This window comes from Lucilia cuprina, chromosome 2 (assembly GCF_022045245.1).
Source record: "Lucilia cuprina isolate Lc7/37 chromosome 2, ASM2204524v1, whole genome shotgun sequence".
Classification (NCBI taxonomy): Eukaryota; Metazoa; Arthropoda; class Insecta; order Diptera; family Calliphoridae; genus Lucilia; species Lucilia cuprina.
The window spans coordinates 44,834,009-44,861,685 of record NC_060950.1 but is presented as its reverse complement, the minus strand read 5'-3'; the positions used below and the strand labels follow the sequence as shown (position 1 = coordinate 44,861,685).

At 33.4% G+C, this 27,677-nt stretch overlaps 3 protein-coding genes across 7 annotated transcripts in view; 2 read left to right on the top strand and 1 right to left on the bottom strand.

The window, feature by feature from the left end:
• LOC111677301 (insulin receptor substrate 1) overlaps nucleotides 1-27,677 on the top strand; it is a 348,759-nt gene that overhangs the window by 15,606 nt on the left and 305,476 nt on the right. For 4 of the 5 annotated variants that reach the window (XR_006940087.1, XM_046945309.1, XM_046945312.1 and 1 more), the window contains exons 1-2: nucleotides 8,680-8,793; nucleotides 20,760-21,141. Coding sequence is in view for 4 of the 5 variants with exons in the window: in XM_046945309.1 (XP_046801265.1) it covers nucleotides 8,695-8,793; nucleotides 20,760-21,141 (481 nt within the window). In the remaining variant the exon portion in view is untranslated. Of the gene's footprint in view, nucleotides 1-8,679; nucleotides 8,794-20,759; nucleotides 21,142-27,677 lie in introns of those variants that run through there. The other variant, XM_046945311.1, reaches the window with a different exon arrangement.
• Nucleotides 1,598-6,938, bottom strand: LOC111676073 (uncharacterized protein K02A2.6-like). Its single transcript, XM_046955184.1, has 5 exons — nucleotides 6,596-6,938; nucleotides 6,285-6,548; nucleotides 5,686-6,162; nucleotides 4,720-5,082; nucleotides 1,598-1,650 (listed from the first exon to the last, which is right to left on the bottom strand). Exons 1-5 carry the CDS (start codon nucleotides 6,936-6,938, stop codon nucleotides 1,598-1,600), a joined length of 1,500 nt encoding a protein of 499 aa, XP_046811140.1.
• Nucleotides 23,945-27,677, top strand: part of LOC124418587 — a 15,298-nt gene continuing 11,565 nt past the window's right edge. The window contains exon 1 of the mRNA XM_046945314.1: nucleotides 23,945-25,055. Coding sequence (XP_046801270.1) covers nucleotides 23,960-25,055 — 1,096 coding nt within the window. The 5' untranslated portion in view covers nucleotides 23,945-23,959. The remainder of the gene's footprint in view (nucleotides 25,056-27,677) is intronic.

Below are 27,677 nucleotides of genomic sequence, written 5' to 3'. Positions count from 1 at the left end.
CGAAAAAGTACCAAAAGCCCCCTTTTATAGGTTCTCACTTAATCCATCCTCTACATACTTAATTTCATGTTTCTAGGTTCAATATTATAGGAAATTCAAAAAGTACCTATTGCAGAACGAAATTTACCAAAAAGTCACCTTTAATAGATTCTCATTTACTCCGGGCTCTACATGCTTAATTTCATTTTTCTAAAGTTCTACAAAAGTACCTTTTGTAGAACAAAAAAGTACCAAAAGTCCCCTTTTATAGGTTTTCATTTACTCCGGGTTCTACATGCTTAATTTCATTTTTCTAAGTTAAATTTTATAGAAAACTCAAAAAGTACCTTTTGTAGAACGGAAAAGTACCAAAAAGTCCGCTTTTATAGATTCTCATTTACTACGTGCTCTACATGCTTAATTTCATGTTTGTAGGTTCAATATTATAGAAAATTCAAAAAGTACCAGTCGAAGTACGAAAAAGTACCAAAAAGTCCCCTTTTATAGATTCTCACTTACTCCGGGCTCTACATGCTTAATTTCATGCTTCTAGGTTTAATTTTAAAGAAAACTCAAGAAAATACCTGTGTAGAACGAAAAAGTACCGAAAGAGCCCGTTATTACATATTTATATGTATAAGTTAATAAACCAAAATCAATGTTTTATGAAAAAAGTACCAAAAATAGGTACAATTTTCACCCCTTAAACATCCGAATAACCAAAAAGTACTAAATTTATATTTTTATTTTTTCGTCAAGTTATGACGGAGTCAAAAATATTGTTTGAATGTTCAATGGTTTAAAAGATACATGGGGTGCAATAAAAGTACCAAAATACATTTTTTACCCGTTTATTCTCTAAAGGGGCCGAAATTGAAAAAAGTACCAGTGTACGACGATAAGCTTTAAACTATTTTTGTATCTTTTCTAGTTTAGGAGATATGAGGTTACCGATTTTACCCGTTTTTACCCTTTTTTACCCCCTAAACATTCGAATTTTCAAAAATCCCTTCTTTGTGGATCTATTTGGTGGGACACCAACCCCCTGTCCAAATTTCAGCTCTTTAGCTTTAACCGTTTAGGCTGTGCGATGATGAATCAGTCAGTCAGTAACGTTAGAATTTTATATATATATAGATAATGTAGATATATTTTATAAATTTACTAGTTTACTTAATTTGCTAGATACTCGTATCCCTCTTTAATGGCCTCCCGATCACGTGTGGATTTCTCATTGGACCAGTGCCCAATGATGAACTGAGAGACTTTCTAAGCAATTTTTCGGTGACAAAATTTGTTTTCCTATCGGATCTTAAGGAGAATTACTTAGAATGTCAAAGTCATATGTACTTTAACGAATGTTCTTCTTACCTTATGCTTTTTGGATTAAATATTGAAATGATGATAGGACAGAATATTTGGCTATGGTCAAAGAAAATTTCTTTAAAATTAGAGATTCAAATCTCTGAGTTATAATATAAAATTTTTGTCGCATTTTCTAGTTTCAAAACACTATAATTTAGCTTGTGTGATAATTTTTACATATAAAGAATTTACCTTGAATAATGTAGATTGCTTATAAAATGTTTATAAAATTGGACTATAAAGTCAATTAACTTCATCTCTCGACTTCATCTCTTACAGTAAGCATGCTACTTTCTTGTTCAGCTGCTAAAAGTGAAGAAGAAACTAATTTTTCTTGTAGTTTTTTCCATAGAAGGCACTGGTCAGGATGTTTCTTGTAAATAGGTATTTATTGTCGAACTTAATTCTGAATTGTCCTGCGGTACGGATGTGTTACTGATAATGTCATGATAATCGGAATTAATTTCAAATTCGTGTATTATTTTTTCAAAGATAAAGCTGGAGGGAATAGAAACAATGTATCCATTTTTGTTGCTGTGACAAAATATTTAGTTTCAATGCAGCAATATCAGCTCCATCGTTGACTTGAGCAGCACACCTTGATTTCACTTTGTTTATTGAAGGAATTACACAGCAAATTGTTGGAAGATCACTGAATTGAAGTTCTTTAAAATATCGAATAAACTCTGCAGCACTGAAATATTAAAGTTGAGCATACATCTTCTCTCGTAATTATCCTCCAAAATTTCGTTGATCTTCGAATAATTGTCATTAAATGATTTAAATATTGTATGTATGAATTCCACCTTGTCGGACAGTAGTTCTTTAATGTTGTATCCAGCATATGCTGCTTGTTGGCCTTTTTGAAATATTTTACAATTTCTATACAGGAATGCGTTTAATTCCGTTTAATTCCTCTGTTGACTCGGAAATATTGTTTAAAATGTTTGAAAAGAGATGGACTGAGCAAACTTTTCTAGTAAAATCCTTCAGCATTACGGCATTTTCCAGGTCTGATACCCCAAATTCTTTAAACAGCGTGATTTTCTCTTCTGAACTGACTTGTTTTTTTGGGGTATCGCAGAGATTAGACTGGTCACACTTATGTTTTAGTTTGATGTTTGACGTCTTAAAAATTTTAAAATACTTTAACATCCTGTCGTAACTTAAATATGTTATCTGTTTAAGCAAACTGTTTACTTAAGAATATCATTTACACTAAGTTTTATATATAATTATACCCTTCACCTTCGTGAGAAGGGTATGTATTAGTTTGTCATTTCGTTTGTAATTTCTATAATTTAGTTTTCCGACCCTATAAAGTATATATATTCTGGATCATTATAGATAGCGGATCGATTAAGCCATTTCCGTCTGTCTGTTGAAATCAGTAAAATCAGTCGGTAATAATCAGATATAAGCAAAAATCCGAGACCACCTCTGAAATTTTCATAAAAAAATTTCATATTTTTTATGCTTTGTTAAATAAGCAACAACAACACTGTATATTAGAAAAAGATGTACACGTGTGTGTATATGTATTTGCTTTTATTCAGCTGTGTATTTTGTTTGGATGCTGTTTTCGTCATTGAATTGTGTATTTTGTTTTTGTGAATTCTGTTCGTATATTTGGAAGTAGGTTTGTTTTATTGCGTTATTTATTTTGTTTTTCTGTTTTTTTCCGTTATTTATGTTTAGATGTCTGTTGGTGAAATAATAATGTAGTCGGGAAAAAATTTATAAAACTACTCTTACTTGTTTTTTCAATATTTTCGAAAATACATCATAACTCTAATAATCAACCTCTTTTATACATACATAAGTATATTGGTGTCAAATGGCAAAGATCAGAATGTTATTTATTACTTTTGTGAATTGTAAACATTTACTACAAGATTTTTTTCAATTATTACGATTTTTGGCTAATTATGTCTTTCTATTTAAGTGCATAAAATTATTTCGAAGCATATTACCTACCTATTTCCATATTTTTATTAAATTGTAAAAATTTATGAACATTTAATTGCTTTTTTTATATTTTATATTTTATATTTTATATATATTCTTGGTCCTTATGAAATTCTGAGTCGATTTAACTATGTCCTTCTGTCTGTCTGTCCGTCTGTCTGCCTAAAACACGCTCACGTTAAAACTAAGCCAAGGACATCAACTAAATTCACCGAAAATATTTATTGTTATCCTAAGCAGTTTGGTATTGAAAATGAGCAAAATCGGTTCACATCGGGAAAAGTTATGAATCAAAATTTAAAACAACCTCGAAAAAATAATCATTTTTTACGCACTCCGATGTAATTTTCTCGAAAACTATGCAAGATGATTCCATAAAAATCACCATACATTCATTTCTACACAAGAGCCTAATCTCCAGAATTTTTTGTTAATAACTTCCGTCACAATGCCGATATCTTCACAAAATTTTACAAGTTAAAATAATTGGTCATAGCTCCCATACAAAGTCCCCTCCCAAAAATCACTTAAACGTGCATAACTCATTACTTAATTAAGGTATTGTTGTACTTTTTATGCTTGTGTAAATAAAAGACAACTTTTAATATTAAACTTAATATCTATTTATTAAAGAATATTACAAAACTATGAAAAAGATGCGTAGTTGAGATGGACGGTTAAAAGCAGAAAGTTTGCCTGGTGAGTTGGGGTTAGAAGTTGATCGGTAGACTTCTAAAAATGTCTGAAGTGCTTCGGCGGACGTTCCTTCCTTATCGATTTTTTTAAAGCACGTTTTAGAGAGTCGACAAATTTTTCCGCTTGACCATTAGAGCTGGGGTGGAATCTTACAGTCTTGGTGTGTTGGATGCCTCTTTGCATGCACCAAGATTTAAAATTGTCAGAACAGAATTGTGTCCCATTGTCTGAGACAATTTGTTAGGGATTGCCGAATTGGGAACAAAACTCATTAAGTAATTTTATCGTAGCAAGTGTTGTCATTGTATTTGTCTCGTAAATTGCTGGATACTTTGAATAAGCGTCGACAACAACTAAGTAATATTTACCTTTCACGGGTCCAGCATAATCGATATGTACTCGTTCGAGAGGACGTGTTGTCAAAGGCCACGAACAGAGATCTGTTCTTACTGGATTTTGTAGCATTAAGTTGACAATTTGAACACTTTTTATTATAGTCCTCAATATCTTTGTCGATATTCGGCCAGTACACATAGCTTCTAGCGATGGATTTGCTTCTTTCAGCTGAGATGTGTCCTTTATATAGCTGCTTGAGTATTCTGGGTCGAAAAATTGTTGGAACTACAATACGGGTGTTGAACAGTATGACGTCATCAATTTGTGAGAGTGAATCTCTTCTGTTGTAGAATGGAAGTAATGATGAATCTATACCTTTATTTTCAGGCCAACCATGATTCATGTTATGAATAACGTTCTGAAGAGTAGCATCATTTTTGGTTTCCTGAACGACCATGTTGTAAGAAACAGGAATAGCTGAAACAGATTCGTTGAGGTCACTTCTAATATCATTATCCATAGAAATTAATGCGATGATAAAATCATCAGATGGTTTTTCATGATTGTCAATTAGACGTGACAATACGTCAGCATGTCCAAAATCTTGTGTGTTGGTGTATTTTATCTCGAAGTCGTATGCAAGTAAAATAAGTGCCCAACGTTGTAAACGATTGGCGGTATAAACGGGAATATCCTTCTTGGAACCAAAAATTGTGGTCTGTGTGAAGTGTAAACTTCCTTCCAAAAAGCATTTTATGAAAACGTTGCACAGCAAATATAAGCGCTAATCCTTCCTTTTCTATTTGGCTGTAGTTCTTTTCGGCTGGTGTTAACGAAGGGGATACATGATGTATGGCTTTGATGCTATTATCGGGAAAAGTGTGGTATATGACTGCCCCGATACCATGGGAGGATGCATCAGCTGCGACATGTATTGGCAAGTTTGGGTTGTAATGCGTCAGAAGTAATTCTGATGTCAGAATACTTTTAAATTCAACTAGAGATCTTTGACACTGTGTTGTCCATTGGAATGGCTGTCCCTTTTTGAGTAAATCATCAAGGGGCTTGTGTAAATTTCTCATATTGGAAACGTATTTACCGTAATGGTTTATAGAACCTATCAAGGATCGTACTTCAGTTTTATTTTCCGGAATTTGAGGTTCTGAATTGACTTGATCCTGTCAGGATCTGGTCGTTCACCATGACTATAAATAATTTGACCCAAATATGTTATTTGTGGTTTAAAAAATTGGCACTTCTCAAATTTTAGATGAAATCCAAATTCTTGAATGCGCTGCATTAATTTATCAAGATTGATTTTATGTTCAGAAATAGACTTACTTGATAATATTATATCATCTATATAAGTTTTTGCACCATTAATGCCAGAACAGAGCTGGTCCATTATACGTTGGAAGGCCCCTGGGGCGGATTTAATACCTGGTGTGAGCTGGTTGAATTTGTATAAACCCTTGTGGGTGTTAACAGTAAGCAAGTCCTTACTTTCGTCATCGACTTCAACTTGCAGATAGGCGTCTGACAAGTCTAAGTGTGTAAACACGGCACTATCGTGACAGTGTGATAATATTTCCTCAGGCGTCGGCAAAGGATATTGGTTTGGCTCTATCATGTTGTTGAGACCGGTGGAGTAGTCTCCACAAATTCTTGTCTTACCATTTCTTCGGCTAACAGCGATTGGTGCAGCCCATTTAGATGTATCTACGGGAGTAATTATACGTCCATCTTCAAGTCTTTGAAGCTCAGTTTCGATTTCCGTCCTAACAGCATAGGGAACGGGACGTTTGGTACTAATACTTCCTTATAGTTCGGTAGTAGTTGTATATGGAATTTGGTAGTACACAGTCCTAATGACGAATTATCAAATACGGCAGGGTATCTTACCTTGATTTCAGAAATATCGTTTTCAAATTTAATCTGACGACACCAAGCTGATATTGGTTGATCCCAAAGCTTAAATGCTTCGATCCAATCTATGCCCATAATATTCAATTCTTCGATGTCAGTAATGTAGCATTGAAGGTCCATTGTAGCATCACCGTGAGAAACAAAGCAGTTGAATTTAGCGAGAAGATTGATTTTGTTAGTGTTGACGTCGTTGGCGCTGTCATTGGTAGTGAATGCCTCAGGCTTACCAATAGTTTCCCAAGTTTTTGTTGATATTATTGATATGTCAGATGCAGTATCTGTAATCGAACGGGTTGATTATTAATCCTCAATTCAATGTATTTACGTAGTTCTTGGAACTGTAACCGTTTTGTAGAAATTCCGGCGTTGGTACGGTAGCCTAACTTTGAAGTGTTGAACTTCTTTGGCGTTTTAGTTTTGATGTTGCCATTGTTATTGTCAGTGTAATTTGTTTTGGGTGTATAACCAGTTTTAGCACTGACATAATAATTGTCTTTATGTCCCATTTGATGACAAGTAGAACACTTGTGCTTGTTAAATGGACAGAACTTGACATAATGTAGGTCTCCACATAGCCAAGATGGTAGTTTCGGTACCTTGGTAGTAGGCTTGGGCTTTTTCATGGACTTACCAATAGCACATATACTTTTTGCTTGATGTTCAATCATAGTTGTTCGTGCGTGAAAATAAAACGAAAAAAGTGTTTTTTAAAATTTTGTTTAAAAAAAAAATCTTTATTAAATATTACCTTGTGTTTGGTTTATACGAAACGTATACGACAGCGATTAGGAAGATAATGCTCTATTTTAATGTAAATACGGTTACAAAAAAAAAACGAACTTAAACATTGCCGGCCACCTTGCAACAACAAGGGTGTTGCAACCATAATAAAAACTTAAGAGGTAAAATCTAATAAAGAATAAAGAGCTTAAAGTAATAGTTTTTTTTATTTATTTAATTAATATTTCATTTTTTTTTTCAAAAAACAAATTGGGCATAGCACCAAAAAACCAGACCAGCTGGTAAAACATGTTCCCATAGAAAAAAGTCTATGGGATGTAGTTTTACGCAGACTACATACTGCTCTCATGGGAGAATGGTTTTAAATCAGACCATGAACTGGGCCTCTTAAAGAGAGGCTTGGCCAGAAATGACCCAACCAAAAATGGTGTATTGAGACATTGGAAGTCCCGGGTTCGAATATAATTTTCCTTTTAAAACCTGTGGAGCAATTTCCGGACCAATGACAAGCGCGACTTTGCCAGAGACATTAAAACTAGGGTCTGCCAATTGCAGTCCCTCAAAATGGTCATTAACCGAGTCCGGTACAGTTTGCAACGGTGTTTTAATGCCCTGCATTTTTTTTACTTTGACTGTAAACGTTATCTGTTGCGTCGTGTCATATTGTGAACAAATGTTCACTCGACATATTTTGTCTGCACCAACAGTGGTCACGGGCAGTTTTAGATTTGCAACTAAAGAGGAGCAAATATAGCTCATACTGCAGCAAAGGTCTAAATCTGCCCGTACCCGAATGCTCTCTTTTGAGCCAAGCAACAAAACGGTTGCTGTTGGTGAGAATGTCACGACATGAAGCAACGGCAACGGCGAAGATATAACAGGGTCTGGTCGGGAAACTTGATTTCGTGCGCGTTCTTTAGGTTTAGCGGCGACGTGATTTGTCGAGAGGAGCATAGAATGGTGCTTTCCTACAGCGGCCTTCACTCGTACAATCACGAGAGATATGTTCTGCTGATAGGCACCGGGAGCAACAATGATGTAATAACACCATCCTAATTCTATTCTCGAAAGACATGTTTTGAAATTTTCGACAACCCGATAGTCGATGACGTCGCTTACAAATACGGCAATTTTGCTGACCGCTTATTGAATTCGCGACCGGATTCGAACCTGATGCTTCCGTGGCACCTGATACGGGATCAGGATTTTGCGTAGGATCGGCTGCTGGAGCCGGTACTGCCATAGGGGCAGCCAGTTGCTCAGGTGAGGTCAAAGGTACCTCTCGAGCTGGAACCACTGCAGGTGCAGTGGAGTTTTCGTTTGAGGTCAATGGGACTTCTGGTGCTACTAAATCTCCGGTTATTATATCGCGTTCCGGATACTTCCACTTGTAACGTTTGTGAAGCCCTGACAAGTATTCTTCCTTCCATCGACGACAGAAGTGCTGAGTCAAGGCCTTTACTTTTCTATACCGATTTAGAAGACTAAGCGGAGATTAGTCTGAGAGGTCGAGAGTTTAGACATGCCTCAATTCTAGCGAGGACCGTCGAAAGTTCTTCAAAGGTGTATTTGCCGGAATGGGCTTCGTTACGGAAGTGAAGTTTAAAACTTCGGACTCCCGCTTCCCATAAACCACCCATATGATGTGCTCCAGCTGGAATAAAACGACAAGAAAGGCCGTTGATGCCGTACGTCGTACACATCCTAGCTCTACATTCTGACAAAAATGTTTTAAACTCTCGAGAAGCTCCTACAAAATTCGTCCCGTTATCCGAAAAGATGGTAAGTGGACAACCGCGTCTTGATATAAAGCGATTAAAAGCCGTTAATTTATCCGTTGATAAATCCGAAGTTACTTCTAGATGTATGGCTTTCGTGGAAAAGCATACAAAGATACATATATAGGCCTTTAAGATCTGACACGATCTACCATTTAAATTTCTCATATCAAATGGGCCAGCGAAATCCACTCCCGTTGCTGTAAACGGTCGATCTAAATCAGTTCGTTCTGGTGGTAAGGCAGCCATAATTTGAGTGCAAGCGCGTTTACGATCTAAGATACATCGTTTACACCTATTTACAACAGTCCGAACAAGGGTCTTTGCACGAGGAATCCAATATTCGATTAGTATTATCCGTAGCATAACCTGATTTCCACCATGGATGGCCACAATGGCCAAACGTAGTTTCACATGTCTTATTTCATTATCAGATAGCGTAATTGTATCATACGAATAGCGATTCCTATAAGAAAAATCTAAAACGTAAGATAGAACTCTGATAGCACGTTCATGTGACGAAAATCTATCCAACACATCCTCATAGTTTGTAAAAAAAGAGAAATTCCAAGTAGACTTTTTCTCTCTAAGCCAATGTGGACCATTCCACCAAAGAGAGCTCTGAGCTAAAATTGAAGGGGTAACTCCCCTACTTCCTAAATCTGCTGGATTGTCCTCAGATCTGACGTGATGCCAGTTATGTTTGCTAACAATTTCTTGTATTTTGCAAACTCTATTTGCAACAAATGTTGCTCAAGTACAGGGGTCTTTTTTCAACCAGGAAGGGACGATCGTGGAATCAGACCAACAATAAACCTGGTTTAATGGAATGTCGATTTCACAAAGCACAGCCTTCAAAAGATCTGCCGCTAATACAGCGCCACAAAGTTCAAGACGAGGTAAAGTAACCGATTTAATCGGGGCCACTTTCGTCTTGCATGTGAGCAAATGTGAATAATTTTTTTCCTCTAGGTGTTTCCACTCGAACATATATCACCCCCGCATATGCTTTTTCCGAGGCATCAGAAAAAACATGAAGGTTCACTGAGGATTCTGGTTCATAATGAACCCATCGAGGAATTTGGATACTATTGACTTCATGATATGAAGTCACAAATTTCTCCCATTCGGCCAGCGTTGAAACTTTAAGATTCTCATAACAATTTATCTGATCCTGCCAAATTCTCTGCATTATCATTTTTGCCACTACTATAACCGGACCTAACCATCCTACTGGATCAAATAATTTAGCTATTGTGGATAAAACTTCCATCTTTGTATATTTTGAACGCCATGCTATGGGATCCACTTTAAAATAGAACGCGTCCAAATGAGCATTCCATTGGAGTTCCAGCGTTTTCGAACTACTCGCTTCGACAAAAACTAAAAGTTTTTCATCTACCAAATGTTCTGGGGGAAACCCGGCTAAAATTGTTTTATCATTCGAAGTCCATTTTCGAAGATTGAACCCTGCTGATGATAATGCCGCTTTAAGCTGATCACGAGCAACCAAAGCGGTTTCAACATCATGTGTCCCTGTAAGTACGTCGTCAACGTACATACCTTTACGTATGATTTGCGAGGCAAGTGGATATTGACTCTCACAATCATCTGCCAACTGTAACAAACTACGGATGGCCAAATAAGGCGCAAAATTGACGCCAAAGGTCACAGTCTGTAATTCATACTGCTTTATTTCCTCCGTCGGAGAATCGCAAAACAAAATACGCTGAAAAGGAGTATGAGACTGGTCAAGCCTTATCTGTCGATACATTTGAGTAATATCGCAATTAAACACGAATCTAAAAAATCGCCAACGCAAAATAAGTAGGACTAAATCAGCTTGAAGGGTAGGACCGACCAACAAACAATCATTCAAACTAAGTCCATTTAAGGTTTTATTTGACGCATTGAAAACTACTCTTAACTTAGTAGTTTTCCGATCCAATTTGATTACTAGATGGTGCGGCACATAACAAGAGGAAATAGAAGACGAAGTCTCCATTATTGGTCTCATGTGATCAAAAACTAAATATTCTCTTACTACATCGTCATACATTTTCTTTATCTCTGGTTTTCTCAACAATGAAGCTTCTGTCCTCAAAAATTGCGCCCTAACATTTTGTTTTGAAGAACCTAACGAAAGCTTTCCTGGAAAATCAGATTTAAAAGGAAGTGTGACAATATATCGTCCATCAGGTCCTCTACGAGTTGTGGCCTTGTAATTTTCTTCACACATCCTATCAAGGGGGGACATAATTTTTCTTTTCGGCGCTTCTTCCAGTTCCCAAAAACGAAGTAAACTACTGTTTAAATTGTCCTCTTCCGAAAAGTCAACCCTGGTGTTAAATACCTGTACAGAAGAGGATGGCACTGTATCTGTGATAATCCATCCGAATATCGTGTTCTGAGCCAATAGCGATCCTAAAATATGCGTACGAATTTCTCCTAACATAATTTGTGGATATAAATCGGCACCTAAGAGCAGATCAACCGGTCTGGATTTGAAAAACTGAAAATCAGCTAGTTGAAGATTCGGTAAATCCCTACAAAGTTCATCTGATAAGACAAAAGATGGTGAGATACCTGAAATATTTGGTATAACAAGAGCATTAGTCCGCAAAATAATAGAAGTGTCCAAGGGAGAGGCTATTTCGATCGAGCAAAGTTTGGTAGAAGTAGCAGTAACAGTCTGGTTAACACCAGAAACTTGGGCATTTGTCAAATGCGCCGTAATTTTTAACTGATTCTGCAAACGTTCCGAAATAAACGATGTTTCAGAACCAGGGTCAATAAGGCCTCGAGCCGGGTATGTCATACTTTGGTGACGTATATTCACCATAGCAGTCCGTAAAAGTACAGTCCGATTATCAGACACGTGGAACACTTGTCGATTAGAAGGACCTGCATTATTGTTATTGGAAGTAGGTGCTGAAGATTCCACAGACCTAGAGTGGGTGGGTAGCTAAGCCACAACAGAACTCGTGCCGGTATTGGCACTAGCAGTCGCTTCATCCGATGATGAAGAATTTCTATGGAGCAAGGTATTATGTCTTTTCTTGCATATTGAACAGCTATGAGCACTTGTACAGTTCTTAACCTCATGTGTTCGTGACAAGCAATTAAGACAACAATGATGTTTCCTAATCGTAGAATATGTCCGAAACTGAAAGATTTTTGAATCGCTTGCAATCACGTAGGAAATGGCTTTGATGCTTACATAGAACACAAATATGAGAATTGGATGTCGGTTGAGCATGATGAGTCTTTACCTTTTGTATCGTGGATTTCTTTGTTTCATCTCTTTTCAGCGTGATAATGCGAATTTATTCTTAATGCTCTGTTCCCATAAGGTCAAAGTGCAATCAGGAATACGCTGCACGCATAAAAAGACAAGAATGGGATCCCAATTTTCTGTCGGCACTTCATACTCCGACAACGCTTTCAAACAACTATTAATGCCTCCTTGTAAATCTTTGAGGCCTGTGAAAGGCTCTTTTTCCAAGACTGGAAGACTAAAAAGCGCTTTTAATTGGTTATTAACCAACATACGCGGATTCTCATATTCTGCCTTTAATTCTTGTCAAGCCATTTAAAGCCCATTATCTGAAAGCGGACATTGTGATACAATTTTCTTTGCGTCGCCACTAGTTTTACGTAGCAAGTGACATAACCTTTCAATGTTAGAGCTATTTATGTATAAGGCCGTAAACAAATCCCGAAAGGCGGGCCATGAAAGGTAATCGCCCTCAAACATTTCCATGTCGCAGGGTGGTAATGTCAATGTTTCGGATTCTTTACTGGCGTATCAGTTGATTTACTAACGGGAGAGAATTGAAGTTTTTTCCTATCTAGGTTACAAGCACATTTAACAAACGCATCAAAAGTTGCTTGGAATTTCGCGGCTGACACCTCAATCTCACCAGGTTCAGTGTCCTCAGAAGTTGTCAAGAAATCTAAACATAAGTCATAAGACGACTGAGCCGCTTCCCACAATTTGTTCAAATTCTCTTTATAGTAATCAATTTTGAGTCCGTCAAGTATGTCTTCACGAGCTCTATACTGTGCCTCAAAACTAATAACCGAATCCGAAGCTCTAATAAAGCGATCAAGTGGTGTATTAGACATGGTTTGCCTCTTCTTCTATTCAAATCGAAATTTAATTTATTATTGACTAAAAGTTTGAAACTTTTATAAAAAAAATCAAAATTTTTATTGATGATATCAAAAAAAATATTTAATAAATTAAATTTTAATTATTTCCACTAAATTTGGTCAAAATTAAACGAAAATTAATTTTGCCAAATTTAATTGAACAATATGATAGTCAAACTGACCGACCGTAGGGTGACCACTTAAGAATGAAGAGGAAGAAACAAGTAAATACTTAAGCTTATGTATTTACTTAAAGCACAACAAAAAACACACTTCTATTACACCAAATTGTTTTTCATTCAATAAGCCACAATAAATTTTATTAATTTAATTTATGTTTTTCCGTTTACGACGCGAGAAAGTTTTATTTTAGTTATAAAATGAGCAAATTTTCACAAATTTTCTATTTTCTATAATTTTGTCCGTCCACGTAAACAAATGTGCAGTTGATAATTTACGTAGTAATAAACGAGATTAAAACAAGTGTCAAATTAATTGGGGTTGGTAAAGCGATCAACTACAAAAACCACAAGTAATATATTTTTGTATATGTGAATATGTGTGTGTGTTTATTTACACGCTTTATTAAATAAACAAAATAAAAATTGCACACTTTTATTTTATAAAATTTTCACTGCACATTTTAAAATCAAGTACGCACCTTATTAATTGTTTTGCTATTCCAAAAATTAAAATTCTCCGATGATGTTTGGCAAAATGTCCAAATAAATATGGCGATCTTGTTTGGAAACAAAACAAAAAGAATAACAATTAATTTGTGGTGTACTTGTAAGTGGCAAATTAAATCCGGCTCGATTGGACCAAAATGTTCGTGCGTGAAAATAAAACGAAAAAAGTGTTTTTTAAAATTTTGTTTAAATAAAAATCTTTATTAAATATTACCTTGTGTTTGGTTTATACGAAACGTATACGACAGCGATTAGGAAGATAATGCTCTATTTTAATGGCAGAAAGTGGCGAACAATATTTAAGCCAATACCGTTAGCGGTTTTACTCGTTAGAATTTAGAAAAATATCCCCACCCAAGGGTGTAAAAAAAGGTGTGTACTAAATCCTAACAAGTATTAAATCATCAAAAAACGTAAATACACGTACAAAAAAAAACGAACTTAAACAATTGTGTTGTCGGTTTTGAGATCGAGAATTCTCTGTGTTTTGTCTACAAGTTGATCTAGATTCATGGAATCCTGTGAGTCATCTAGTAGTTTGAGTAAACGTATGCGAATGTCGTTATCCTTGCCCGACTTAAGACCCAAGACGAAAATAAGACAATAAATTGGTCAATTTTCATTTCGCCCAATTTGAATACTTCACATTGTAGGTTAACTTTACTGGCGTATTCTCGGAAGTCCTCATTATCACCTTTTGCAAGTTGTAAATATTTATAGCGCTCTGTGTCTACTTTAGCGAAGAGTTTGTTGAGTTTTTCCACTGTCTTCTTGAGAGTCATGTCAGAAGGCTTTTTTATTAACACGTAGTTTTTAAAACGTTCGTGTACACGGTCGGACATTTCTCTCCAGAGAAGTGCAACCTTGTCTTGTTCTTCAAGAACGCTAGCTTCTCATTCTGGAAAACTAATCCGCTTTCAGGCTCATAGACAAAATCCGTCATAGAGTGTGTAAGAAACTCCATTAATGCTGCCCTGCTGGTGCTTGCTTGTTGGTCTGCTGACTAACATTTTGTTGATTCTTGTTCTTGGAGGAGTTTTGCTAAGAAATCCATCATCTGCGTCTGCTGCGCCATAAGTTGAACAATTTTGTCGTCGGACATTATTGCGTTGTAGTATACTTTTCAGTAACAAATTGTTTTCGCGAAAAATTAAGTCATTAATTTCCGATATTCACTCGTCGCCACTTTTGTTTTACTTTTTATGCTTGTGTAAATAAAAGACAATTTTAATATTAAACTTAAAATCTATTTATTAAGAATATTATAAAACTATGAAAAAGACGCGTATTTGAGATGGACGGTTAAAAGCAATTATATAAGTATAATTCAAATGTGACAGTTGTAAATAAGAATGCCAGATTGTAAAGTGGTTGACAGGGTTACCCCTAACAGGTATCGATATAAAAGTTGGTATAAGTATTGCTCATATACATATAAATATTACAGTGAAAGGTTTTTTTGATCGGTGCATAATTGGTCATAGCTCGCATACAAGATCCCAAGATCAAGATCTCCATATAAAATTTGGCACAAGTATTGCTCATATATAGAGAAATAATATTGTAAAATTTTTTTCCTATCGGTCCATAATTGATCTCCCATACAAGGTCCCTTTTGGAAAAACACTTAAAGTACACATAAATATTATTTAAAAATTTTTTCACGATCGGTTCATCCTTGGTCATAGCTCCCGTACAAGGTTCCCTACCGAAAATCAGAGAAAACGCACATAACTCATAACCAAATATTGATATCCATAAATTTAGCTCTTGGATTCACAATATTTATTACCAAATAATTATATAGATACAGAATTTTGAAATTTTGTCTTTATATACATAATTGGACATAGTCCTCTTACGAAACACTCTTAAAAGCACATTACTCATTGCTAAATAAAAATATTGATACAAAAAATATTAAACACACATTACTAGTCACTAAATTACGATACAAAATTTGACGGAAATATGGATTTTAGGTACAGAATTTTTTACGATCGGTCTATAATTGGTCATATCTTCCATATTAGGTCCAGCCCCTTTAATCGTATTTAACTAATTGCATTTTCAATTTGTGTAGAACAAAATTATATACGTATTTTGAAAATCGTTAAACCTTTCAAACACATGCATACATGCAAATTGCTTAACATTGCTAAGCGCTATAAAAATGTAATATTCAATAAATCTTGGAATTGTAATAGATTTAAATCTTGGGATTTTTTAATTTGAGACATGAGAAAACTTATTTCTACAAATACTTGATAAATTAGAAATGGTGGAGGGTATTTAAGATTCGGCCCAGCAACAAGTTAGAGTGCTATACTTGTTAATTTCACATAAAACTGAATGAAAAGTTTTTTATTTTTTACTTTGTGTATTATATTCGTCAATAGTTGATAGTTTTGATGAGAAAAGAATTTATTACACGTATCAACTAAATAGAGCAAAGGGGTTGGCAGTAGTTATAATGGTGTAGACAGCTCTGTACCAACTGATGACATATAAAAGGCGCTAGAGTGAAGGTTATGAGGTACATTCACAATATAGTGTCTCTCATAAGTATTCGAATTTAGGTATAATATGAAAAGAAACCAAATATTTTGTATGCAAAATTAATAAATTAAATTGTTAAATTCTCTAGACAGTCCTTAGCCTTGATATCACGTTTTTAAAACTTTAAAAATTCACATTTACTTAAATTAATTTAACTTTATTTAAAAATAGTCCATAAAATTACTTCACAAAAGTATACGAATTTTTTCTGTATTTCATATTTGACTATATTATACGAAACACAAAAAAAGAATCTAATGTTTTTTGCTAAAATTTTTTTTAAGGGGTAACTATCAAACGAATGGATATTTTTTTGGACCATTGTAGACAATTTTGGGGCATTTGTACCATATTTGCCATTTTTTCTCATTCAGCCTAGAGGCCATTGGTTATAAAAAGAATGATTCCACTATATTGAATGGCGTTTCTTCAAGGCATGCTTTGGAGTTATAAACTTCCACAATATATTGAAAACTAAAAATGTGTAATAGCTGATATCTAAAACAATATATAGAAGACGAGTTTCCCCGAAAATTTTTGACCCTAGTATTATAAAACGAGACTTGAGTTCCAATAAATTGAATTAGCGATAGAAGAATGATTCCAATAATATATCTTGGAACGTTTAAATATAGATTTTTGTAATAAAAATATAAAATCCCAATAACAAATTTTGGTTTTATCTCTGGGAAAAAGGAGAAAAAATACAAATATTGCCAAAAACCGCCATTTAATGATATTACATAAAAAGATGGTACAAATGCCCCAAAATTGTGGACCAAATGGTCCAAAAATATATCCATTCGGTTGATAGTTACCCCTTAAAACAATTTTTAGCAAAAAAAAACCATCCGATTCTAATGTTTGTGTTTCGTATAATATAGTCAAATATGAAATACAGAAAAAATTCGTATACTTTTGTGAGGTAATTTTATGGACTTTTTTAAATAAAGCTAAATTAATTTAAGTAAATGTGAATTTTTAAAGTTTTAAAAAGCTTGATATCAAAGCTAAGGACTGTCTAGAGAATTTAACAAATTAATTTATTAATTTTGTATACAAAATATGTTATTAAATTTGGCTCTTTTCATATTTTACCTAAATTCGAATACTTATGAGAGACACTGTATTTAACAAGGTCAAAGTTCCTCAACCAATGTTTAGAGTTGAAATTACTTTAAACTCTTCACAATTGAAGAAACATCCAATATACTGTTTAAGATATATTCTTAATCGCAAAATAATTGTAGATGAACCCATTACCTAAATTGCCAAGAGTTCGGTCACACCATAACTTTCTGAAAATTACCATCTGTTAGTGTAATATGCGGAGACATACATAAAAGCCAAAATTGTCCCCACCAAAAAACAGATAACAATAAGAAAAATCAGTAACTATGGTCAATATCACACTGCTAACTACCGCGGATGTCCAGTATATCTCAAATAAGGCCAGAAGACCTTTATATGCTCAATATATAGTTTCTAACTTGCCAAGCCTTTCTAATATTTCTAGTGCTCAATAGAAATAAATAAAAGCAAAAAGAAAGTGCCCAATATAGAAATCTTACAAATAATAATAATGAAAATTTACAAACAATGAAATTAATACCACATTATTTTCATATGCACATGCATTAAAAGAGGGTGTACCCGCACCCGAAACAAATTCTCAAAGCTCCATTGACAATCTATTCAAACCGTTAACAGTTTCATGGCAAATATGCAAAATATGTTTCAACAATTAATGCAGAATAAAAAAATAATTTTCTAAGAATTTGTTTTTAAATGCTAACGGCTTTAGCCAACACAAGAATGAGGTAGAACAATTCCTGCTACTTCAAGAAATGTACGTACTACACGTCTCTGAAACACACTTTACCCTAAAGTTTAAGAATTAACGGATACTACATTTACGATACAAAACATCCTGTGGTGGAACAGCCATCTTATTAAAAAAAAAATTTAAACATTTCCCAATGCCAGAATACAAAAAGGATCATATACATGCCACTTCTCTACCTAATACCAGAGTTATAATATCTTCTACATATTTCCTCCTAGGTAAAATGTTAATCGATAGCTCTCGATAACTTTAAAACTTTTAGCCCAAGATTCATAGCAGCTGGTGATTATAATGTAAAACATACATTTTGGGGCTCTCGCCTCATTACTCACAGACAATTGCTAGAAGCCTACCTATTGGCCTACAGACCTCAATAAGATTCTTGGTCTAGTTGAGTTTGTTGTAATTAAAATATAAAACGAGAATTTTTTCGTGATCCCTTCATTGGACCTCTAGTCAGACCACTTAACGTTATTGGAAACCCAAAATAAACAAGAAACCCAAACTAACAAGAAGACGAACTGGTTAAAATATAAGATGTATGTTAGCTCACATTGCCACAAAATATTTCATTGAAAAATTAACATGAATAGAAATTAACATGAAGTATCCGAATATATATCGACAGCGGATATATATTCGGATACCTTACGAGATGCTGTCAAAGTGTCTACACCCACAGTCACATTGAGTCTCTAATTAAAAAAATAAAACACTCAGTCAATGGCAACAATCGCGATCTCCAAACATAAAGGTTAAACTTAATCAGTGCCAATGAAGACTTCAAAAAAAACTTCGATCCTACTAAGAAAACAGAATATAATATTTGGAAAGCTGTTAAACATATACAATGCCTTATTGAATATAAGTCATCCATACGCCTTCAGAATGGGCAAGAAATACGTCAGAAAAACTTGAAGCATTCGCCAATCACTTGGAGAATGTGTTTACTGAAAATGATACAGACTCTTCTATTAGTGCTAACATTATAAATAATGAGGTTATACACCCAATAAAATTCTGGTTCTCTACCGCGAAGACGACAATTATGAGTCTAAAGGCCGATGATAAGTAACCTACTACCACGATGAATTATTTGTATGTATGTATATACTTACATGCATACATACAGATGTTTATGTTTATTTGTTCCTTTAAAGAATTTGCTTGTGGTTTTATTACATGTTTACCCTTTTGCACGTGTGCAAATGCGTTGAATATACATATGTATGTATGTACATATGTATTAAGAAAATGCAAAAAGTGGTCAGTGTTGTTGTAAATGAAGTTATACGAATAATTTTTATAAACAACATCATACAGTATGTACATACATATGTACATATGTATAATCTATTTTTTCATAACCTTTAAATTCATTTTTGCACCAAATGCTCTTTCCACAGAAGTCTGTGTTGATGGAACTGATAAAGCCACACTAGCAAATGTCCCATTTCAGGATCATATAACTTCTTTGTTTTCCAATATTCCAAAATATTTGTGTCGAAGGGAACTCTTTCTAATTTTTGTTTCGTTGTCTTATCCGCCTTGTAGTTAGTAATTTTATTTTTGTCCATATACAAATATACAAAAAATATACAAATTTACATAAAAAATTAAGATTTTCTTTTTAACACTTTCTTAGAATTCATTTTTTGTGACCGTCATAAAATCTACGTCAACATAACCACACATAATTATTTGCTAGTAGTTTTTTTATTGCCATCATAAAACCTTTTTCTTGCAAACACACATTTGCTGATTTTCCGCTCGAATTGAACTCGAATTCAACTCGTTTTCCACTCGATCGCAAGCGAGTTGAAAAAACTAAAACGTGTCAATATCGCTTACGAAGAGAATACAAAAAAACAAAAAACTCGAATTAAAATTGTGCTCGCGTGTTAAATAAATAAAACTAGCGATTTCAATTTTAAAACGAGCGATATTAATAAAATAGCGATCGGAGCGATTTTTTACCTAATCTGATGAAAACCCTTCAATAGCTTTTGAACAAATACAGTCTCACATTGGTGAACTAGAGAAATGGCTGGACAAATGGAAAATAAACGTCAATGCAACAAAATGTACTCACGTTACTTTTACTATTAGACGAGAAAACTGACCTCCAATACAGATAAACAACGTCAAAATTCCAGAACAAAACCATTTAAGATGTCAGCACTGTTAAGGTCAATAACATGTGCCCCGAAGTACATTCGCAATAGTATTATTCATAAGGACCTCAATGTCCCCATAATTCGCGAGGAGATCAAACCCTCTTGTTTAATCTACTTGTTGAAACTAATAGATCACCCAAATCCCCTTGCCAGGGAGGTGCTGTAATTTGAGGGTCATAGACAATTGACGTTATTTATAGTTTATGTTATGATTTTAATACTTATTGTAAATTTCTATATAAGAAAGATTCAATAAAGAATAAATAAAATGAAAAAAAAAAATAAAAATTTATTGCTATTTCTAATAGCATACGTATCATTCAATATACATACATACGTAATGATATTTCATTGCGAATACGTATATGAAGGTACTGAACATGAAACTTGTGTAGACCTACATTGTATTCAAAAATTATGAGTAAATATTTGTATTACTTGTTTCATACATACTCATTGTCAATCTCTGCTAGGTATATATTATCAGTCAAAATAACTTAATAAAAAGCATAATAATAAATATTATTTCTTATTTTTTTTATAGAAAAAAATGTCGAAGCAACGTTTATCGGTTTTAAATGATGATGGTGTTCTGCTTTGTGGGTATTACAAGAAGTTAAAGACAATGAAGAAAAAATTTTTTGTGTTGTATAACGAAACTCCATGTAAGGTAGCACGAATAGAATATTATGATACTGAAAAAAAATATAAATCGGGTTTTACTCCCAAACGAATAATAAAAATTAAAAATTGTTTTAATATTAATCGCCGGTTTTACACAAAGCATGATTTTGTTATTGTACTTGCATCAAAAGAAGGTGGATTTGGAATTGTTATGGATTCAGAAGACGAAATTAACACCTGGCTACACCATTTGTTGCATTTACAAAGATCTGGAGAAACGTGTTTTGATTTGCCAAATTTTGGTAAGTAAGCAAAAATAGTTAATATTCAACAAGTAAGAGTGCTATATTCGGCTGTGCCGAATCTTATATACCCTTCACCATAGTGTATTTTAAACATAATTGATCTTACAGTCTAGTTAATAAAAACATTAAAAAAATTTGAGTCGATTTAAGCCGAATGTTTCGGCGGCGGCTCAAGCAACTAAATATAGTTCGGCGGCGGCTAAGCTCCGGCTCGAATCCGGTCGACTTCGACCTCTGATTCATTGCTGGTAAACATTGACGAGACGTAGATTTTGTTTTTGTTTATCGTAAAAAATTGTTTTAAAAAGCACTTGGAAAAAATTTGTGTTAGTTTTAAATTTCAAACTTACATTATTCGCATATAAAATTATTGTACAATAACTCACAATCTACTCTCATACAATTGAAAATGTTTTAAATACTTTTTTCTATTTATTAAAAAATAGGGAAAATTATTTTATTTTAACAAAAAATGCAAATCATATTTTTTTTGCTGTGTATACTTTGTATGTTTGGATTCCAATCATACAAAAAAATACACAGCTGAATAAAACCAAATACATCTACACACACACGTGTACATCTTTTTCTATATACAGTGTTATTGTTGCTTTTATAATAATTTTTGATGAAATTTTCAGAGGTTGTCTCGGATTTTTGCTCATAACTCCGTTATTTACCGACCGATTTTGCTGATTTTAAATAGCGATCTTCTCGAAAGCATGTCTAATAGAATTATTGAAGATTCGGATCTCGCCGATATCTGGGGTCCTGTAAAAACTGATTTCAACAGACAGACAGACAGACAGACAGACAGACGGACAGACAGACAGACGGACAGACAGACGGACATGGCTTAATCGACTCCGCTATCTATAAGGATCCAGAATATATATACTTTATAGGGTCGGAAAATTATATTATAGAAATTACAAACGGAATGACAAACTTATATATACCCTTCTCACGAAGGTGAAGGGTATAATAAATAAAAAATACTTTATTATACACAAAAATTTGTAATCAAAAATAACAACTACATAACTACATTAAAAAAATAAATTTTTAATAACCATGCGGTAAAAAATGATGTTGCCGTCGCAAAATCTAAATAAAAATGGTATTTATGTTTTTTCTTCAATGATTGATTGTATAAATCAGAGTTTAAATATTAGTAAATGCTTTTATATTTTATTTTAGACTTTGCAAATATGCATATTTAAAAATATGCATATTTAAAAAATGGTTCTGTTCAAAATATTTCTAGTATTTTTGCTGAAAATATTTACCCATACAAGCTATTGCATATTACAGCTTACAGACAAATATAAAATATTTTCACATACAATATATTACGCATCAACTCGCTAACATATTTATAAAACCCATATATATTTAATATGGCTTGCCTATAATATTAAAATATTTTCCTACACAAATTCAAAGTCAACAATATTGAAGCCATGCAAGCAGTAATATGCGAACATGAAATGTACGCAAGCAGAGCATATATGTGCCGACGAAAACACGAAACAAAACGATAGTCGAGACTATCAGGTTACAATATTTTTACTATCAAACTTAAATATTATTTACTGTAGGAAATGACTTATGGTCTAAAATTTAACATTTCATGTTGAACTTGAAATATTATAAAATGTGAAAAATGTATGCAAGATATAACCAAATTTTATTTAGAAAATAATTGAAAACGTTTATATGTATGTTATATAATGGGAGAAATGTATGCATGAAATAACCAAATTTTAATTAGAAAATTTTTTAATTGAATTATTGAATGTATATATTTATTAAATTTATAATTTTTATGTCGATTATTAAAATGTATGTATTTGTATTTATTGTAAAAGGTAATATAATTAGAAAAAAAGTAGATAAATACTTAGAGGATCGTATGTAAAAATATATTCAAATATGTATGTAAAAAATTGTTTTTACAAGATATATTTAAACATATTGTTTGTAACAGAATTGTTTGGCATCAATCCAATTTGTCCAAGTTTTTATGAAAATAAAACAAAATAAAGTTTCAAATTTTATGAGACGTAGATCTCTTTTATTTAAAACCAGGTAATCGTAGAAGGTTTACAGGTTTTTTATGTAAAAGATAATGTGCACGTAGTGCTTGTCGTAGACAACATCAATATCAAGACTGAGTAAAACAGAGAAAAAAACTTAATTTGTTGGCAAACAATATTTAAGTCCCGTTAACAGTTTACTCGTTAGAATCTTCCAACAAAGATGTATAAAATTGGCATAACATTCTAACGTTGGTAAAAATAGTATTATTCATTAAAAGGAGCAATTACCAAATTGCAGCTCGCAACAAACTCGCTTAAACAAGGATGATATGGAATAAATTCAATATAAAGCAAGAAACAATTGTTCAATTCACAATCGATGTTGTAGCGTTATATGCGTTGTATGTCAGCAGATGCTACAATAGTTGTTATATTTTTATGTCAGTTGTAGTGTTAATACTTTTGTAAACAAATTAATATGGCAACCACACCATCGAATATCTTTTGACTTTTCTTTTATCGAGTAGTTTTTCGTTATTCTATAAACTGAGCGCCATTTAATAACACCTTTATAAAATGTAGTTTTGAATATTATTAATAAATAGTTATAATAAACAGAAGACGTGCATTATTATTTAGATTCGACTACCAAATTACAACCGCATTCAACAATACAATAGTTGGCGACGAGAGTAAAATTGTTATTAAAAAAATAAGTTTTTTGTAATTTTTTTTGTATTTAAGCAAGTGCAAGCTTAGAAAAAGAAATCAAGATGGATGCCAATCAATTTGCAATATTCATGAAGACGCAACAAGATTTGATAACACAAATATCCAAGTTGACTGTTGGTGCATCCTCCTCAAGTGCAGTACCGAGCAGTAACATCATCAACACAGCATTAGTTCCAAACTTCGAAGCATTTAAGGAGACATTCCGTAATTACATACAGTGGTTCACAAATTACGTGAACATGAAGAACGTTGAAAATAATAAGGAGTATTGTACGAAGCTCCTCCTCAATTCAATTGGTGCAAAGCATTTTGATAGGGTGACGGCATTAGCGGCACCAAAAATTGCAGCTGAAATACAGTACGATGATTTATTAAAGCTATTAGAAAATTATTTAGCTCCAAAGAGGAACGTACTTGTGGCCCAACACAAATTCTTATCGAAATATCAGAGTGAGGGACAGTCGGTGGCAGATTTTGTCGCAGTACTTCGTACCGATATCATCGATTGTGAGTTTGTGTCAGATTGTGCGTGCAAAAGTTCAATTTCTGATGTGTTTTTAAGGGCACAATTTATCCGTGGCATTAATGACAATGGCATTCGTGAACAGCTACTGCAATCAAATGCAACTAAATTTGAAGAAATTGTGTTAAAGGCGTTGGCGTTTGAAGCAGCAAAGTGTGATGCAAAGGAATTATCTCAGGCTGCAGCAAATTCATCGAACGCATCTGTCAATAAAATTTTCAATAAGATAAAAGTACCAATACACCCCAGAATTCAACATCAACACAAGCGTAAAGTAAATTACGAGAAATTGGGTATTGCTGGGTTATGTTTGCGATGTGGCAGGAATGACCATTTTGCAAAAGACTGTCGATCCAGTTCAAAATTAAAATGTAATTTATGTGCAAAGCACGGGCATGTAGCAAAAGTCTGCATTGCTTCTCTTTTGGCGGATAGTCTTAATGCCGGACCTAAAAACACTCAGAGTACCAGAGGCAACTCAACAAATCAAGTTCGAAGTGATAATTCCAATTACGGAATTTATAAAATTGTTGATGTTTACTGCAATGACTACTCAAATAGAAATTCTGATCGTTACTATGCAAATATTTCAATAGAAGGAAAAACTGTAAAATTTTAAGTAGACGGGTGTACGGCTCTAATAGGAAGGACATGGATACGTCGCTTAGGCATAAATCTTAATGAATTAGATAATGGTAATTCAGCTATGTTTGTCACTAATTCTATTACAGATTCGAATCAAATTGAAGATTTAATGGATGTGTGTGAAGATAAATTGTACAATTTATTACCCTAGACACATTTTAACAGAGCTCTGTTAAAATCTAACGTGGGCGAGCAAACTCTAATAGACTTGGTAGACAGGAGGACCGCCAAGACAAATCTATTAACAGTATCTCTAACAGAGCGTGTTGGGCTGGAAATTCACCTTAAACTTAAATTCAACTTAACATTGGAGGAATTTCAAATTCCACGTTGATCACAACGTGGGCGGGCAAACTCCAATAGACTTGGTAGACAGGAGGACCGCCAAGAAAACTCTGATAACAGTATGTCTAACAGAGCGTGTTGGCTCTGGAATTTCACCTAACAGTAAAATATATTAAAAAACTTAACATTGGGGAAATTTTAAATTTTTAAGGGGATAGGAACAACTGTTAAATATGTTAAATATTTAACAATGGGGGAATTTTCTATTGGGGATAGGGTCAACGTGGGTATAGTTGATTACAATATATTATTTTCAAATGTTCGAAATTAATCTCAAAGTACGAAGTTATGTTCAAGAAATAGATATCTACAGAAAAAAATAAAATTTTATTTGAGCTCAATTTCTTCTTAAAAACGGATTTTTTATTATTTTTATCACTGATTTTTACAAAACAAAAATATTTGCATCTGTTGGATGATAACAAAAAATCTTTAATATTTTTTTGTGTTGCTATCCACCAACAGATGGTAAATAGTTTATTTTTGTGTAGAAATCAGTGACAGATAACTTCTTAACAAAAATATTTAACAGCAATTATATTTTTGTTTAGTTTGGTCTAATAAAAAAATCCTTCAACACCAAAAAAAAAATCAAATTATTTTATTATTTTTCTTGTTAAATTTACAAACCATCACAGGGTGTATATATTTTGAAAACTTTTTAGCATTGTACCTCGAAAAAATACAACTAATATAAATGATTTTTTGTAAAAAAAATCAGTAAGAAAGAAATGTTTTGAATGTTCTCAAATATTTCCCGAACTATTCAATAGATTTCTTCAATAAAATGTATTCTTAATTCTTATAAGATGGCCAATAACAAATTTCAAACTCCAAATATATTTTTACAAATATTAATTTTTAATCACTTTTTGAGAATCGACATTTTAACCAATTTTTAAATTGAGTACATTTATTTTTGGTAAACATTTACTTGAAAATCCCAGTCTTTTATCAACTATTTATAAACCTTTTGTTTGAATATTTACAAAAATACCCATTAAACACTTATTTAACCTTAGAGGGTGTTTGATCAAAGTAAAATTGTGTTGCAATTAATCGTTTTTTGATCTTCCTGTGGATTTCAAGGTGGAAAAGAAAATAATTGAAAAGGTAAATTGTTTTTGACAATTTTCCTCAATAGATATTTTTTGATTTTAAATATGAGGAAATTGATTTTCAACTACAACGATGAAAAAATTTCGGTTCTCTGAATTATTTTATATTTTTTATAAATGAAAGTTAAAGTTATAGGTAGCGCATTCAATAGTATTTCAAATACCTGGAACATTATTGTGATGTGATTTTTGGAATAACAGAATTTATGGTTTGAAAAAATATAAAAAATATATATTTTTTAGGAAATTTAATTCTAGAATACCTAATATTTCACTGTTAGGTGAACATCCAGCCCCAACACGCTCTGTTAGAGATACTGTTAATAGATTTGTCTTGGCGGTCCTCCTGTCTACCAAGTCTATTAGAATTTGCCCGCCCACGTTGACCCTCTCCCCTTAAAAATTGAAAATTCCGATAATGTTAAGTTTTATATGTTTAACAATGTTATGTTTATATGTTTTATGTTTTTATATGTTTAATAATGTTAAGTTTTATAACATATTTCACTGTTAGCTGAATTTCCAGCCCCAACACGCTCTGTTAGAAATACTGTTAATAGATTTGTCTTGGCGGTCCTCTTGTCTACTAATTCTGTTAGAGTTTGCCCACCCACGTTGGCCCTATCCCCTTAAAAATTGAAAATTGTCCCAATGTTAAGTTTTTTAACATATTTCACTGTTAGGTGAATTTCCAGCCCCAACACGCTCTGTTAGAGATACTGTTAATAGATTTGTCTTGGCGGTCCTCCTGTCTACCAAGTCTATTAGAATTTGCCTACCCACGTTGACCCTATCCCCTTAAAAATTGAAAATTCCGATAATGTTAAATTTTATAACATATTTCACTATTAGGTGAATTTCCAGCCCCAACACGCTCTGTTAGAAATACTGTTAATAGATTTGTCTTGGCGGTCCTCTTGTCTACTAATTCTGTTACAGTTTACCCGCCCACGTTGGCCCTATCCCCCTAAAAATTTAAAATTGCCCCAATGTTAATTTTTTTAACATATTTCACTGTTCGGTGAATATCCAGCCCCATCACGCTCTGTTAGAGATACTGTTAACAGATTTTTCTTGACGGTCCTCTTGTCTACTAATTCTGTTAAAGTTTGCCCGCCCACGTTGACC